Source organism: Nothobranchius furzeri, chromosome 2 (assembly GCF_043380555.1).
Source record: "Nothobranchius furzeri strain GRZ-AD chromosome 2, NfurGRZ-RIMD1, whole genome shotgun sequence".
Classification (NCBI taxonomy): Eukaryota; Metazoa; Chordata; class Actinopteri; order Cyprinodontiformes; family Nothobranchiidae; genus Nothobranchius; species Nothobranchius furzeri.
The window spans coordinates 74618844-74632834 of NC_091742.1; the positions used below are offsets into that span (position 1 = coordinate 74618844).

Below are 13991 nucleotides of genomic sequence, written 5' to 3' on the forward strand. Positions count from 1 at the left end.
GTGTCATATACACTCACCTAAAGGATTATTAGTAACACCATACTAATACGATGTTTGACCCCTTTCGTCTTCAGAACTGCCTTAATTCTATGTGGCATTGGTTCAACAAGGTGCTGAAAGCATTCTTTAGAAATGGTGGCCATATTGATAGGATAGCATCTTGCAGTTGATGGAGATTTGTGGGTTACACATCCAGGGCATGAAGCTCCCGTTCCACCATACCCCAAAGATGCTCTATCAGGTTCAGATCTGGTGACTCTGGGGGCCATTGTAGTGAAGCGAACTCATTGTCATGTTCAACAAACCTATTTGAAATTATTGGAGCTTGATGACATGGTGCATTATCCTGCTGGATGTAGCCATCAGAGGATGTGTACATGGTGGTCATGAAGAGATGGACTTGGTCAGAAACAATGCTCAGGTAGCCCGTGGCATTTAAACAATGCCCAATTGGCACTAAGGGGCATAAAGTGTGCCAAGAAAACATCCCCCACACCATTACACCCCCACCACCAGCCTGCACAGTCTTAACAAGGCATGATGGACCCATGCTCTCATTCTGTTGATGCCAAATTTTGACTCTACCATTTGAATGTCTCAATAGAAATCAAGACTCATCAGACCAGGCATCATTTTTCCAGTCTTCAACTGTCCAGTTTTAGTGAGCTTGTGCAAATTGTAGCCTCTTTTTCCTATTTGTACTGGAGTGGTACCCGGTGGGGTCTTCTGCTATTGTAGCCCATCCGCCTCAAGGTTGTGCGTGTTGTGGCTTCACAAATGTTTTACTGCATCCCTCGGTTGTAAAGAGTGGTTATTTCGGTCAAAGTAGCTCTTCTATCAGCTTGAATCAGTCGGCCCATTCTCCTCTGACCTCTAGCATCAACAAGGCATTTTCGCCCACAGGACTGCTGCATACTGGATTTATTTCAATTTTCACACCATTCTTTGTAAACCCTAGAAATGGTTGTGCGTGAAAATCCGAGTAACTGAGCAGATTGTGAAATACTCAGACCAGCCCGTCTGGCATCAACAACCATGCTACGCGAAAAATTGCTTAAAAATGCATTGCAGCAGCTGCCATATGATCAGTTGATTAGATAATTGCATTAAGGAGAAGTTGAACAGGTGTTCCTAATAATGGTTTAGGTGAGCGTATGGCCATGTTCCTCTTCTAGAAAACCCTTGGTTTAGGGCTTAACCCTATTACATGGGGTAATGCTATGGTGGAGGACCCAAAATGCTAAGATAATAAAAGTTATTTCAAAGCAGGAAAGCAAGAAAAGTACAATCAATTCAAAATGAAGATATTTCCCAACTATGCAGGTAAAACCCGTGCAACGATCCATCAGAAGGAGAGGGCAAAACGCAAAGCCTCTTTCCCAACAGAAACAGTAAAATACTAGGGTTAAATAAAGAACAAATGCAACATACTAATTAAAGGGTGACACAAAATGAAACAGATGGTCAATAAAGCTAAAAAGAAACACACAAAAAAATACAACAAAGAATTTTAATAAGCATTGGAAACCAAAAACTAACCTACAAACACAAACAATTCAAATGGAGAAGCTCCTACTATCAAAACTTCGATAGACATAAATTTAAACTGGGAATCATTGAACAAAGCAAATCCAAATGTGAACTATGTGTAAGCTATATTTCTTAAAAGTACCCCCAAACCATAATGAGAAGCCTTGGTGAATCATGGAGCATTAAAACTCTGAAATCTCCTTCCTCCTTAAACATAAAACACTTTTTTCTGGGACATTAAGATGAACATAAATCCACAAACTCTTCAATCATGGAATGATCATCTCTAGATTTCTAACACTTCTCTTTTTATATAGAAACTATGGGGAAAAACAGGGAACTAAAGGCACAGCAAAGTTCCAGTTCTGAAAGTGAAACAATGCATTTTCATTAGAACAATATTTATATATAAATAAATATGTACACTCAGGTCTGTAGGTGTGAGGGCTGTGGGAACCAAGTCCTTCTTCTCCAATGCCTCATTTGCAAGAACTGATAAAAGCCATTTTTTATCACAATCTTTATTCTGACTGATACCAGGTGGAATATGAGATGTTTCTCTGGAAATTCAAGTGAGCAATTTTTTTAGTTTGGTCCAAGGGGGCAGACATGGACAGTAAATCACCCCAGGATTTGGTACCATTCCAGAGCAGACTAGGAACTTGCTGCTTGCTTCTCCATTTGAGGGGGTCTGGGCATTGTTAGCGACTCGAATCTCCATCACAGAAATCTACGAGCAGGGAGGGTTTAAGCAGGTTGTTTGTCTGACGATAGGCGTCATTTTAACCGGGGACGCCGGGGACATGTCCCCGGCAAAATTTGTGATTGGCAGCTGTGTGTCCCCCCCCCCCCCCCCCCCCCCATTCAAAAACGCCTGCTGATGAGGATTTTTGTTTTACCAGCTCAGATCTTATACCAGGGGTCGGCAACCTATTCCCATCAAAGAGAAATTATTACCCGTTTCCCACGGTAATTTTGGACGGATCTTAATAAGCAGTGACTTAAGTGAAGCAGGCAGGTTGCGCTAGAAAATTTAGTTTAAAAAGACGTCATAAATGTGTTCCCCCGTCATTTTTATTTATAAAATATGAAGTAAAAACTCACAATTTAATTTTCAATTATTTGTCATTAATATTTAGTCTACACCCGTGCGTTAAGTGGACCATCTTCCAGTAAAAACAAAGCATCCAGCCCACCTCTCCAAATGCGTAAAATGTGCATCAGCCGCTAGTTAGGCGCGCCGCGCGCATCGTCAACTGATCAGCCCAGACAAGAGCAGAGCAAATAGAGAAAGAATAGAGGATAATTGTGTCTGGATGTGGATGGAGATTACATTTTACAGCAGCCTGATCATCATTTAAATACATAAACCCTCACCTGTCTTCTAGTCCACGCTATCAGCATTATTTTAATTGGTGTGTGTGTGTGTGTGTGTGTGTGTGTGTGTGTGTGTGTGTGTGTGCGTGCGTGCGTGCGTGCGTGCGTGCGTGCGTGTGTGTGTGTGTGTGTGTGTGTGTTTTCCACTTCAAACACTGGTCTAACCAACCAGACCAGCGTGCCCAGTAACACATTAATGTTACAATTAAACAGTTTCACTTCATGTAGGCTAGGAACGTTTCATCTGCCGTGGCCCGACCGCTTCTGCTCCACATAAACTTTGTGCGTGATCAAATGTCTACGCGTCATGCGTGTCCATATTAGAGACGGGAACAAGCGCTGTTCAGCCAAAGTTTCATAATTTCATAAAAAGAACATTTTTCCAAGTGACACATCCCTCAGAGAGACCGGGTTTCCAGACTGTTTCAGTGGGAGGAAATCTTATCGCATGCGCCGGTTCTGTGCTGCGCTGCGAACCCCAGATCTTCAGCTCACTGTCCACCGTGGGCGCTCCGAGCCGCGCTGAACACAGTGTCCAGTATAAAGCTCTGATGTTCTGATGGGAATATTTTACCTCCGCGATGTGCGTTAACGATTAAAATGTCAGCTCATCCATGCGCATCAGTGTGCGTCGGGGTAATTCTTTCAAACCAAGCAACATCCTTGAGTTTATCCATCAAAATAAACAGTCAAATGAAACGAGGGCCCGGGCGCGATTCGATCCCCAGACTCCCGGGTAAGAGTCATATGCTCTAACCAGTCAGCCAAAGGGACATCCCCTTGGCCAAGTAGCCAGGGCGCATTATCTATCGGGACACTGTGACAGGACACTCACACTGCCAAACCTGATTATGAAACTTTGGCTGAATAGCGCTTGTTCCTGTCTCCAATGTGGCGACGAATCCAGGAACCTGTCTGAGGAGAAGCCCAGAATCTCACATCCTTCAGCTCAGGAAGAGCATATGATTACGTACAAGCGTGACGCGTCAACCCGGTCTCGCAGACCTGGTTGGACCTGTTCAGGTTTACGCAGACAATCTTTACATTTAGAATTGGCATACAGATGTAAAATTAATGCAGTGAAATATAAAGCATTTTATTTAAATATCCATTCATTATTTTACAAGCACAGAGAGCCACATCAGATGGATGGAAGAGTCGCATGCGTCTCCAGAGCCGCGGATTGCCGACCCCTGCGCTAGCCTACTTTATTGTCCCCAGCAATTTTTAAACCCCACTCAAGTGTATGGTTATTGTCCCCAGCAATTCTGAAAACAAACTGACGCCCTTGTGTCTGACTTATAATCTCTAAGCGTAGGGGGGATGCTGTCAGCAATACCAAGTGGGCCAATTCAGCTGTCAGACCACAGGGAAGTGTCCCGGTGCTCCCACTGGCCAGTCCACCACTGCAAGACCCACCTCCAGACTACAGGGAAGTATTATGTTTTGGACCCATTGTAGGCATATTTTCTGCCATAACGCAACACATCTACACAGTATGCTAGCTAATACTTTATGGCATTTTTATGGAGAAACACAAAATAGTCCAGCAGATCAGTGCTAGCAACAATCTTGGAAAATCCCATGAGCAAGCATGGTGGAGGGATGGTCAGGGGCGCTGCAAGGGTCTCTCGGGGCCCTAAGCAAAAACAAAACTTGGTGTCCAGAGCAGACAAGGAAGTATGTGGCCATTCTCCGCCAGACCTGGGGGTGGGGTAAGGCCTTGTCAGGAAGGGCCAACATTGCTGTCAAATGACAACTTTTCACTGTCTCACTACTGAGTTGGTTCCAAGTTTGTTGGTCCTCTGGGGGCCCCAGCTGGCCCAGGAGCCTCGCACAGCTGCCTGCCCTGCCTGTCAGCATATGGCACCGTTGGTCAGGGGCTAATTTGATGGATGAATCATGATCCAATAGTTACGACTGGGACGTTCACAATGATTGGATGTGGTTTTTCCAGGATTGTACATTTCAGAAACAATTAAATTATTCATGTTTTTCACAAAAAATATTTTATATGTTGCCATTGATGTGTGAAGAGCATTTCAAACAATATGGCAAAAACTAATTCAATTAAAATATATATATATAGACTAAACAAAAATATAAACGCAACATCTTTGTTTCTGTTCTGATTTTTCATGAGATGGACTTAAAGATCTAAAATTCATTCCAGATACACAATATTACCATTTCTCTCACACATTGTTCACAAATCAGTCTAAATGTGTGATAGTGAGCACTTCTGCTTTGCTGAGATAATCTATCCCACCTCACAGGTGTGCCACATCAAGACGCTGATCCAACATCATGAGTAGTGCATAGGTGTATCTTATACTGCCCACAATAAAAGGCCACCCTGGAATGTGCAGTTTTGTCTCACAGCAAAATGCCACTGATGCCACAAGCATTGAGGGAGAGTGCAATTGGCATGCTGACAGCAGGAATGTCAACCAGATCTGTTGCTCATTCATTGAATGTTCATTTCTCCACCATAAGCAGTCTCCAAAGGCGTTTCAGAGAATATGACAGTACATCCAACCGACCTCACAACAGCAGACGGCGTGTAACCACACCAGCCCAGGACCTCCACATCCAGCAGGTTCACCTCCAAGATCGTCTGAGACCAGCCACTCAGACAGCTGCTGAAACAATTGGTTTGCATAACCAAACAATTTCTGCACAAACTGTCAGAAACCTTCTCAGGGAAGCTCAACTGCATGCTCGTCGTCCTCATCGGGGTCTTGACCTGACTCTAGCTTGTCGCCGTAACAGACTTGAGTGGGCAAATTCTCACATTCGATGGCGTCTGGCACGTTGGAGAGGTGTTCTCTTCACGGATGAATCTCGGTTTACATTGTTCAGGGCAGATGGCAGACAGCGTGTGTGGCGTCGTGTGGGTGAGTGCTTTGCTGATTTCAATGTTGTGGATCGAGTGGCCCGTGGTGGTGATGGGGTTATGGTTTGGGCAGGTATCTGTTATGGATGAAGAACACAGGTGCATTTTATTGATGGCTTTTTGAATGCACAGAGATACCGTGATGAGATCCTGAGGCCCATTGTTGTGCCATACATCCATGAACATCACCTCATGTTTCAGCAAGATAATGCACTGCCCCATGTTGCAAGGATCTGCACACAATTCTTGGAAGCTGAAAATGCCCCAGTTCTTGCATGGCCAGTGTACTCACCGGACATGTCACCCGCTGAGCATGTTTGGGATGTGCTTGACCGGCGTATACGACAGTGTGTACCAGTTTCCACAAATATCCAACAACTTCGCAAGGCCATTGAAGAGGAGTGGACCAACATTCCACAGGCCACAATTGACAATCTGATAAACTCTATGCGAAGAAGATGTGTTGCACTGCATGAGGCAAATGGTGGTTACACCAGATACTGACTGGTTCTGAGTCCCCAGACCCCCAATAAAGCAAAAAACTGCACATTCCAGGGTGGCATTTTATTGTGGGCAGTATAAGGTACACCTGTGCACTACTCATGATGTCGGATCAGCATCTTGATGTGGCACACCTGTGAGGTGGGATGGATTATCTCAGCAAAGCACAGGTGCTCACCATCACACATTTAGACTGATTTGTGAACAATGTTTGAGAGAAATGGTAATATTGTGTATCTGGAATGAATTTTAGATCTTTAAGTCCATCTCGTGAAAAATCTGAGCAGAAACAAAGGTGTTGCGTTTATATTTTTGAGTGTATAAATCAGAATTTTAAAAAATTTACATAACAGAGATTTATAGATTTTAGGTGACCTGTGAGTTGAACAAGAAATTCATCAAATTCAACACACGTCCTCCCCCACAGCTGATAACATCTAATCACTTGGTCTGCTGACTATGTCATTTCCTTGCTTTGGGGAATAGAAGTGAAAGTTCTCATGAATACTGAAGATATTTGTCCTCTGGGGTTTAACCGTGTCTTGTTGCGACACACTCCCCCACACAGAAAGAGGTGCCAGGTTTTGCTTCACATCACAGTTGTGCCTGTTCCAGTAAAAGTTACAAGTCTGGAGTAGATTGTCAGTACCTTTGACCTTTGACAATATTTCTGAGGCTTATGGAATCATAACATTAGATCAAGATTTGATCAGGATTACAAACACCCATTGTAAGTGAGTGAAATGTAGCTTCACCATTTAAAAACATGCCAACTTCCTTTATTTTGTACCTGAGAAGAATGTAAAACCGCTGACAGCCAGTGTGTTTTTTATGATCTTCAAAGACTCAATGGGTTCATAATCCCTAATTATCAATGAATGAGTGAAACCAAACTTAAGATTGAGCTCTGTAGCAGTTAATACATGTTAATTATTAATTAATTACCAATAAGATATGATATTCCATACAAACATGAAATATCATTCTGATTGATCGTTGAATGTTTAATCAGAAGATTCTAGGGTTCTCTGCTTATTCAGGGACCATAAACACACTTCGTATTAATTCAAAGTCAGTATATAGTTTATAAAATGAATTTAATTATTTTTCCTAAACTAATGATACATGACATGATATGAATAATGAGATGTGATGTGGTGGGTGTGAGGTGTTGTGATGGAAGCTAGATGTTGCAGCAATCGTTCTTTGTATCTGAGAGAAAATGTGAAATCTGGGTGTAAAAGAGCTTGATGTTTATTATAAACTAGAGAGTTGTTTATTTATAAACCTCATCAGACACCAGTATGCAGGCTTACGACACCCTTGTATGAGTTGCTCCCGGCGTTCCGGAGGGTTGCGATCAGAGTGGTGAGGTCACCTGACGTCGAAACCACAATATTCAGAGATTAGAAGCTTCCTCTGAGTTCGACTTCCATGAGATGCAACCCGGGGTCTGGAGATTAGGTGTCCAAGGTGTGAAGTAGCTCTGAAAAGAGCTGTTGTGTCTGTAATCACTTGCATCGTCGTAGGAAGGTTTTGACTTAAGGTCAAAGGAGTTTGTTTCAAAAGAGGCTTCTTTCCCGATTTGCCCGAATCAGGGAGGGCTCAGCTGGAAACTGAATTACTCGGGAAGTAATTCTTGTTTTATTAAACTACTTTGTTATGATTTCTGGCCAAGTTTGGCAAATCAGAATTTGGCACGTTTCTGAGTATTCACCAACATTGATTCAGGGGCCATGGATTTGGACAATTACCGATGTTTTTGATGCACTTTTTCACCATTTAGGCTTTTTCTCGCGTAATAGATTTTTCTTACTTTCAAATTAATTCAGCAGACATCAATTCAAGTTACCAAACGTCACACTCATTGACTGAAGCTGAGAAAGTAGCTGCGGCCATTGCTGTTTTTGTTCTTTCCTCTGGTTCGTCCCCTAAAGTGTCCAAGCAGCAAGTGCAAATGTTTTTATCCTGTAACACTTTTCAGTTTTTTTTTTACATTTTTAAATCATAACTGAATTGGTACATGTCACATCACGATGCATCCATTAAATGGTGAATCAGCTCATCATTGGTAAAAGTATAATTGTTTTCTTTTAACAAGGTCTGATTCTGTTTAATATGATCTCATTATTCATATATTTAGTTCAAATAACATTTTTGTTTTCATCTTGGGGCTACAGTCGCTCAAGGGTTAGGAGTTTGCCATGTAATTAGTGGGTTGCTGGGTTGAATCCAGGCTCCGTCAGTGTCAGTTGTTGTGTCCTTGGGCAAGACACTTCACAAGGGCTCGACTTACCCACAAGCTTCTGGGGGAGCCCCTTTAGATTGCTGCAAGAGCGGGATGGGGGGCAAATCATCCATCTGATGGCACCCCGTTGAGGCTTAGTGAGATTGTTAGTGTGTGTGTTGTGGTGGTAGTGGGGAGGTGATTGCCAAATCGCTGCCGTTGAGGTCCCATAAGAGTGACGGGAACTAGATCATTTTTCACCCTCCCCATGGGTGTGTCAGTTGAACGCAACCGGGGGAGCCATCACTCTCTCGGGGGAGCCAGGCTCCCCTAGATTCCTCGTAATTCAAACCCTTCACTTTACCCTGCTTGCCTACTGGTGGTGGTCTGAGGGACTGGTGGTACCAGTGCATGCAGCCTCGCCCCTGGCAGTGTGCCCCACGGCAGCTGTGGCTACACTGTAGCTCATCCAGGCATTATCCTGTTACACAATAACCCTTGCAATACTCAGTATGTGTCTGTGTCCATTACAGTATGCTGCAAAGTTTTGGTGGAACCCACATTTGTTCATTTTTTTATTTGTGTTTTTTAAAACAGTTGAAGGTTACTATTATAGACTACTGCCTATGTGTACACACATGTACCTTTGTTATTATTTTTCTTCAAATTATTCTCTTAAGTGTTGGTGCTGCTGTAGCAAGTGAATCATCCCCCCCTCCCCCTCCCCCCCCCCCCCCCCCACACTGTGGGATCAATACAATTTATTCTATTCTATTCTATCACCACCAGTGTGTGAATGGGTGAATGATTCACTGCAGTGTGAAACACTTTGGAGTCCTCTGACTCTGAGAGGCAGGTCATTTATCATCTCACATTTCTTCTCAGTCTCTTTCTTCCAGAATTCCCAAGTGAAGAGGTTGTAAAACGTGCAAACACAGATGTTTTAGATCAACAGTTACGAGTTAAGGAGTTTCTGGACTTGACAATTCAAATGAGTCAACTATTTTTGTGCAAGAATGAAATAGGAGAAAGTAAAGTAGAGTTCAAACTCTAGGACCCCTAGAAGTGCCTGAAGCACAGCTTCAAACCTGAAGAACGTGCTACACAGGAAGTCCATTTAAGGGAAGCGAGCGCTCTCAAGGATTCAGAGGAAAATATTGCAACAGCTGAGGTGGGAAGACTAGGGTGGAAATTTCTTTTTCATCAGTTCTTCAGAAGCAGAACTTGGCTTGTGTCCACCCAGCTGAGAGTATAAATGTCTGAAGCTCATGGTGCAGGACATTCAGACAGCTTGAGAAGTGAAGAACTCACAACAAGAGGGGAGAACCTTCAGAAGCAAGTCTTACTCAAAAGGTCTCCAATTTGAAACAAGAATGAATTCTGCAGTCCAGTTCACGGTTCTCCTTGCATGCATCACCATCTGCAGCTCTGCAGGTAAGAGTTATGCAGCCTGAAATTAGTTTAGTTTAATGGGTACAGATAATCTGTTCTGTGTTATTTACACTCTCATTTTTTTCTCCTCAGTTATTAAAAACTGCAGGTGTGTGAATTCAATCAAGGCAGTAAATCCTAAAATGATCGTTGAAGTAAGAGTGCTTAAACCGCGCCCGTACTGCAGCAAATGTGAAGTGATGTAAGTATCTGCAGAAAACACCATCATAAACATTGATTTACATGCTTTACTCATAAATATGATTTTTCTTTAATAGTGTCACACTGAAAGATAAACGCTCCAAATGTCTTGACCCTGAGTCACAATTCACCAAATTTGTCCTTGGAGCAGAGTAAGTAGACAAGCTTAAAATTCACTGTTAAATTTTCCTGCAGCATAACATGTAGTCTAGGTTAATGTTAATAGATGTAGTGTAGAAAACATCAGCAGCCATGCTGTGTGTGGCTCTACACTTCAGACTTGCATCAACGCCAGCATGCATGAGAAGAAACAACAGTTTTTGTTCATTATTCTCAGCCCTGGAACTAATTATGAGGTTTTTTTTACGTGTGGAAGTATTCTAAATGTACATTTACATCCATGCTTTTAAAAAGATGTTTGACCAGCATGTGTTTTCTACACAGCCAGAAGACGTGTGCTAAGATGAGCACAGCCATCTCAAAGACAGCCACTGCAGCAAGCACAACAGCGGTGACGTCGTCGTAATGCACGCTTCTCCTGCTGCTGCGTGTTTAAAGCTGCGTTTGAAGCTGTTGAACAGAGAACGGTTCAGTCTGTCTGGAACAGCTAAAGTTAATGTAGTCATGTAAAAATCTAACTTATGCTGTTTAAATGTTTTTGTGCGTGACCAGTGAAGAACAAAACCTGCAACACCTTTTTACAAACACCTTCTGTGAGTGCGTTGTGATAAAATGCGAAACTGTTTCCTGATGCATGTTATTTTTTTAATAATAGTGTATTTAAAATGTCTGATTTCCAGTGCGATGTTTTATTTTGAAAAACAAACATGTACATTTGTGATATTTTTGCTGTTTAAACTTAAAATGATGCAAGCTACTTGTATTTGTTATCAGATATTGCTGATGCAAGACTTGAATAAATACAAATGTGATTCTGGTTTTCCGTGTCATTTGAACTCTTTTATATAAATTCAAGGTGAGATGTGATGTGAGATGGAGGCAAAATTAGTCGATACAGTTTAAAAAAGTGAATGCAGCTGATTTAATGTGATGAAATATTCATCTTAACCAACATACTTTACTGAATAATTGAAGTGGCCATCTTTCAAAGGTGTTTAACCATCATTAGCACTTTTAAATGCAGGCTTTGCACTGATGGAGGTTATTCTAGTGTCAGTTGGCATCAGACTGAGACTTAAATGCACATCAGGGGTAATAGCTACTGTTACTACCCTGCAGCAGTTTACACAACCATCTGACAACATCCTAAATATCGAGTGACAGTTGCGCTTTCACTATCAGTTCTACACTTTCAACTAACAATCCAAAAACTAAAAAGCAACTTTTGTTTTGTTTTGCTTTGTGTTTCTGCATCTGATACAAAAACAAATAAAGTTACACTGTCAGGATCTGCTCCACCTGCCCCTGCCTTCTTCTTCTTCAGCGAGTGTTTAACAGAGGATGCAAGCTACTTAGCGCATTACCGCCACCCTCCTGATTGCATGTGAACAGTCACTACTACTGTTCACACTCTTCCAATAGTATGCAGTGTGCAAACCACAAACAAAAATAAAATAATAAAATGATTTCATCTAAATAAAGACACTATATCCTATTTTTGAGGCCTGTATCTTTCAAGAACTCCAATAAATAGCTAGCACATTTATGATCTAATGTCTTACTTAAAATATTCTCAACACTAAACATTTCTTTAATATTTTCTATTTTCTTTTAAAAAATTATTTCACTCTCATATTTTACACAATTCATAATTACATGTTCAACAGATTCTTGCTCATTGCAAACATCACATCTACCATTTTCATGTTTGTTCATTAAATATAACGTGCTCTTCAGTCCCGTATGTCCGATGCGGAGTCTGGTCCACATCGTTTCTTCCTTTCTGCCTTTTCCAACTCTAGGATGTATTCTATATAAAAATCTTCCCTTACTTTCCTCATCCCATTTACTTTGCCACATTTTCCTAATGCTATTTTTTATTTAAAAATTAGCTTCTGTTTTAGCAAGATTGCATTTAATTATTACACTGACTAACTTCTCCTAAAGCTTTCTTAGCTAATTTATCTGCCATCTCATTTCCAACCACACCCACATGAGATGGATCCCAGACAATCCTAGCATGAGTTCCTTGATTCTGAATAATTTTTAATAAAACCATTATCTCACACATTAGATCATACCTTTCACTCATGTTACGTGTCCTGAGATTTTCGACTGCAGATGACAAATCTGTACATGCTATTACTCTTAGAAGTTTAACTTGTTCCACCCATTGTAGAGTCATCACTATTGCTATTAATTCTGCAGACAAAACTGATAATTGATCTGCAATTGTTGCTGAAAAATTTGTATCCAATTCTGGAATCACATAGGCTACTGCAACTCTTCCTGTATCTGGTTGTTTTGATCCATCAGTAAAAATTTGAATATATCCGCATTTCTCATAGCAAGTAGACCACTGTCCCCTTTACTCTTTCTAATCTTTTCATGTAGGCAAGTATCTACTGATACTGATACTGGCATCAGCCATGGAGGATATGGCGAATGAAGAACAGATGGACCAATCACCAGCTTACCCACTCCAGCCATCTCAATGTTGTCCTGCACTTTCATACCGAACAATTCTATTTTTCTGTTCAACCGATACCGTGTTGGAATAAGAACATTTCTAGTTGGATGATCTTCTTTGCTCTCTTTCAAATAGACATAATATGACAATGATGTCTGTAATCTCCTTAGCTCTAACTGCATTTCACCTGCTTCAACTTGGAGAGCACATATCGGGGAGGATCTTATTGCACCTAAACAGAGTCTAAGGGCAGCGCCCTGAATAACATCCAGCTTTTTTAATCTTGATTTTGCTGCAGATGCAAATGCAAGACAGCCATAATCAATAACAGATCTAATCAACCCAGTATACAGTCTTTTCATAGCAACCATGGCCGCCCCCCATTCCTTACCACACAAACATCTGATTATATTCACAACTTCTATACACTTATCAACTAGTTTATCAACATGATAATGCCAATTAAGCCTACAATCAAAATGCATATCCAGAAATCTTATACAACTTACTCTTTCTAGATCTCTGCCATGCATCTGAAATTTAAAATTTTCTTTTAATTTCTTAAGTGAAAAAAATACATCTTTTGTTTTTTCTACAGAAACCCTAAACCCCCATTTACATGCCCATTTTTCAACTGTATCTACTGCTTTTTGTAAACTTTTAACTGCAAATTTAATGTTTTTACCCTTTTTCCAAAGAGCTCCATTGTCTGCAAATAAAGACACCTATATTACACTCAATATCATCAAACATATAATTTATCATAATTGAGAACAAAATAGGTGAGATAACACTTCCTTGAGGCCCTCCGTTTTCTATACTTAAATATTCAGAAAGACCCAGTTAGAAACCCTAACCCTAACCCTAACTTGAATCATTCTATCATCGAGAAAGTTTTTAATCCAGTTATAAAGTTTGCCATCCACTCCCATTTGTCTAACCTTAATTAAAATCCCATCTTTCCAAAGCATATCATAAACTTTCTCCATACCAAAAAAGACAGCCGCAATGACTTCCCTACTAGATTTAGCTTTCCTTATATCATTTTCTAACTTAATTATACTGTAGGATCCATGGTTGACTGTCCCTTTCTAAACCCACTTTGAAATGGGAATAATACATTTTTTGTTTCTACATAAAAATTTAACCTATTCACTATCATTCTTTCCATTATTTTCCCCATATGAGACGACAGAGCAATGGGTCTGTAATTTGCCGCATCTGTAGGATCTTTCGCT

The 13991-nt window shown here is 41.0% G+C and overlaps 1 protein-coding gene across 1 annotated transcript; it reads left to right on the plus strand.

Moving 5' to 3' along the window:
- The first annotated feature begins 9775 nt into the window (after positions 1–9775).
- On the plus strand, positions 9776–11101 carry LOC107377113 (alveolar macrophage chemotactic factor). The gene is made up of 4 exons (XM_015946535.3): positions 9776–9965; positions 10056–10164; positions 10241–10315; positions 10608–11101. Exons 1-4 carry the CDS (start codon positions 9905–9907, stop codon positions 10687–10689), a joined length of 327 nt encoding a protein of 108 aa, XP_015802021.3. The 5' UTR covers positions 9776–9904; the 3' UTR covers positions 10690–11101.
- The last annotated feature ends 2890 nt before the right edge of the window (positions 11102–13991 follow it).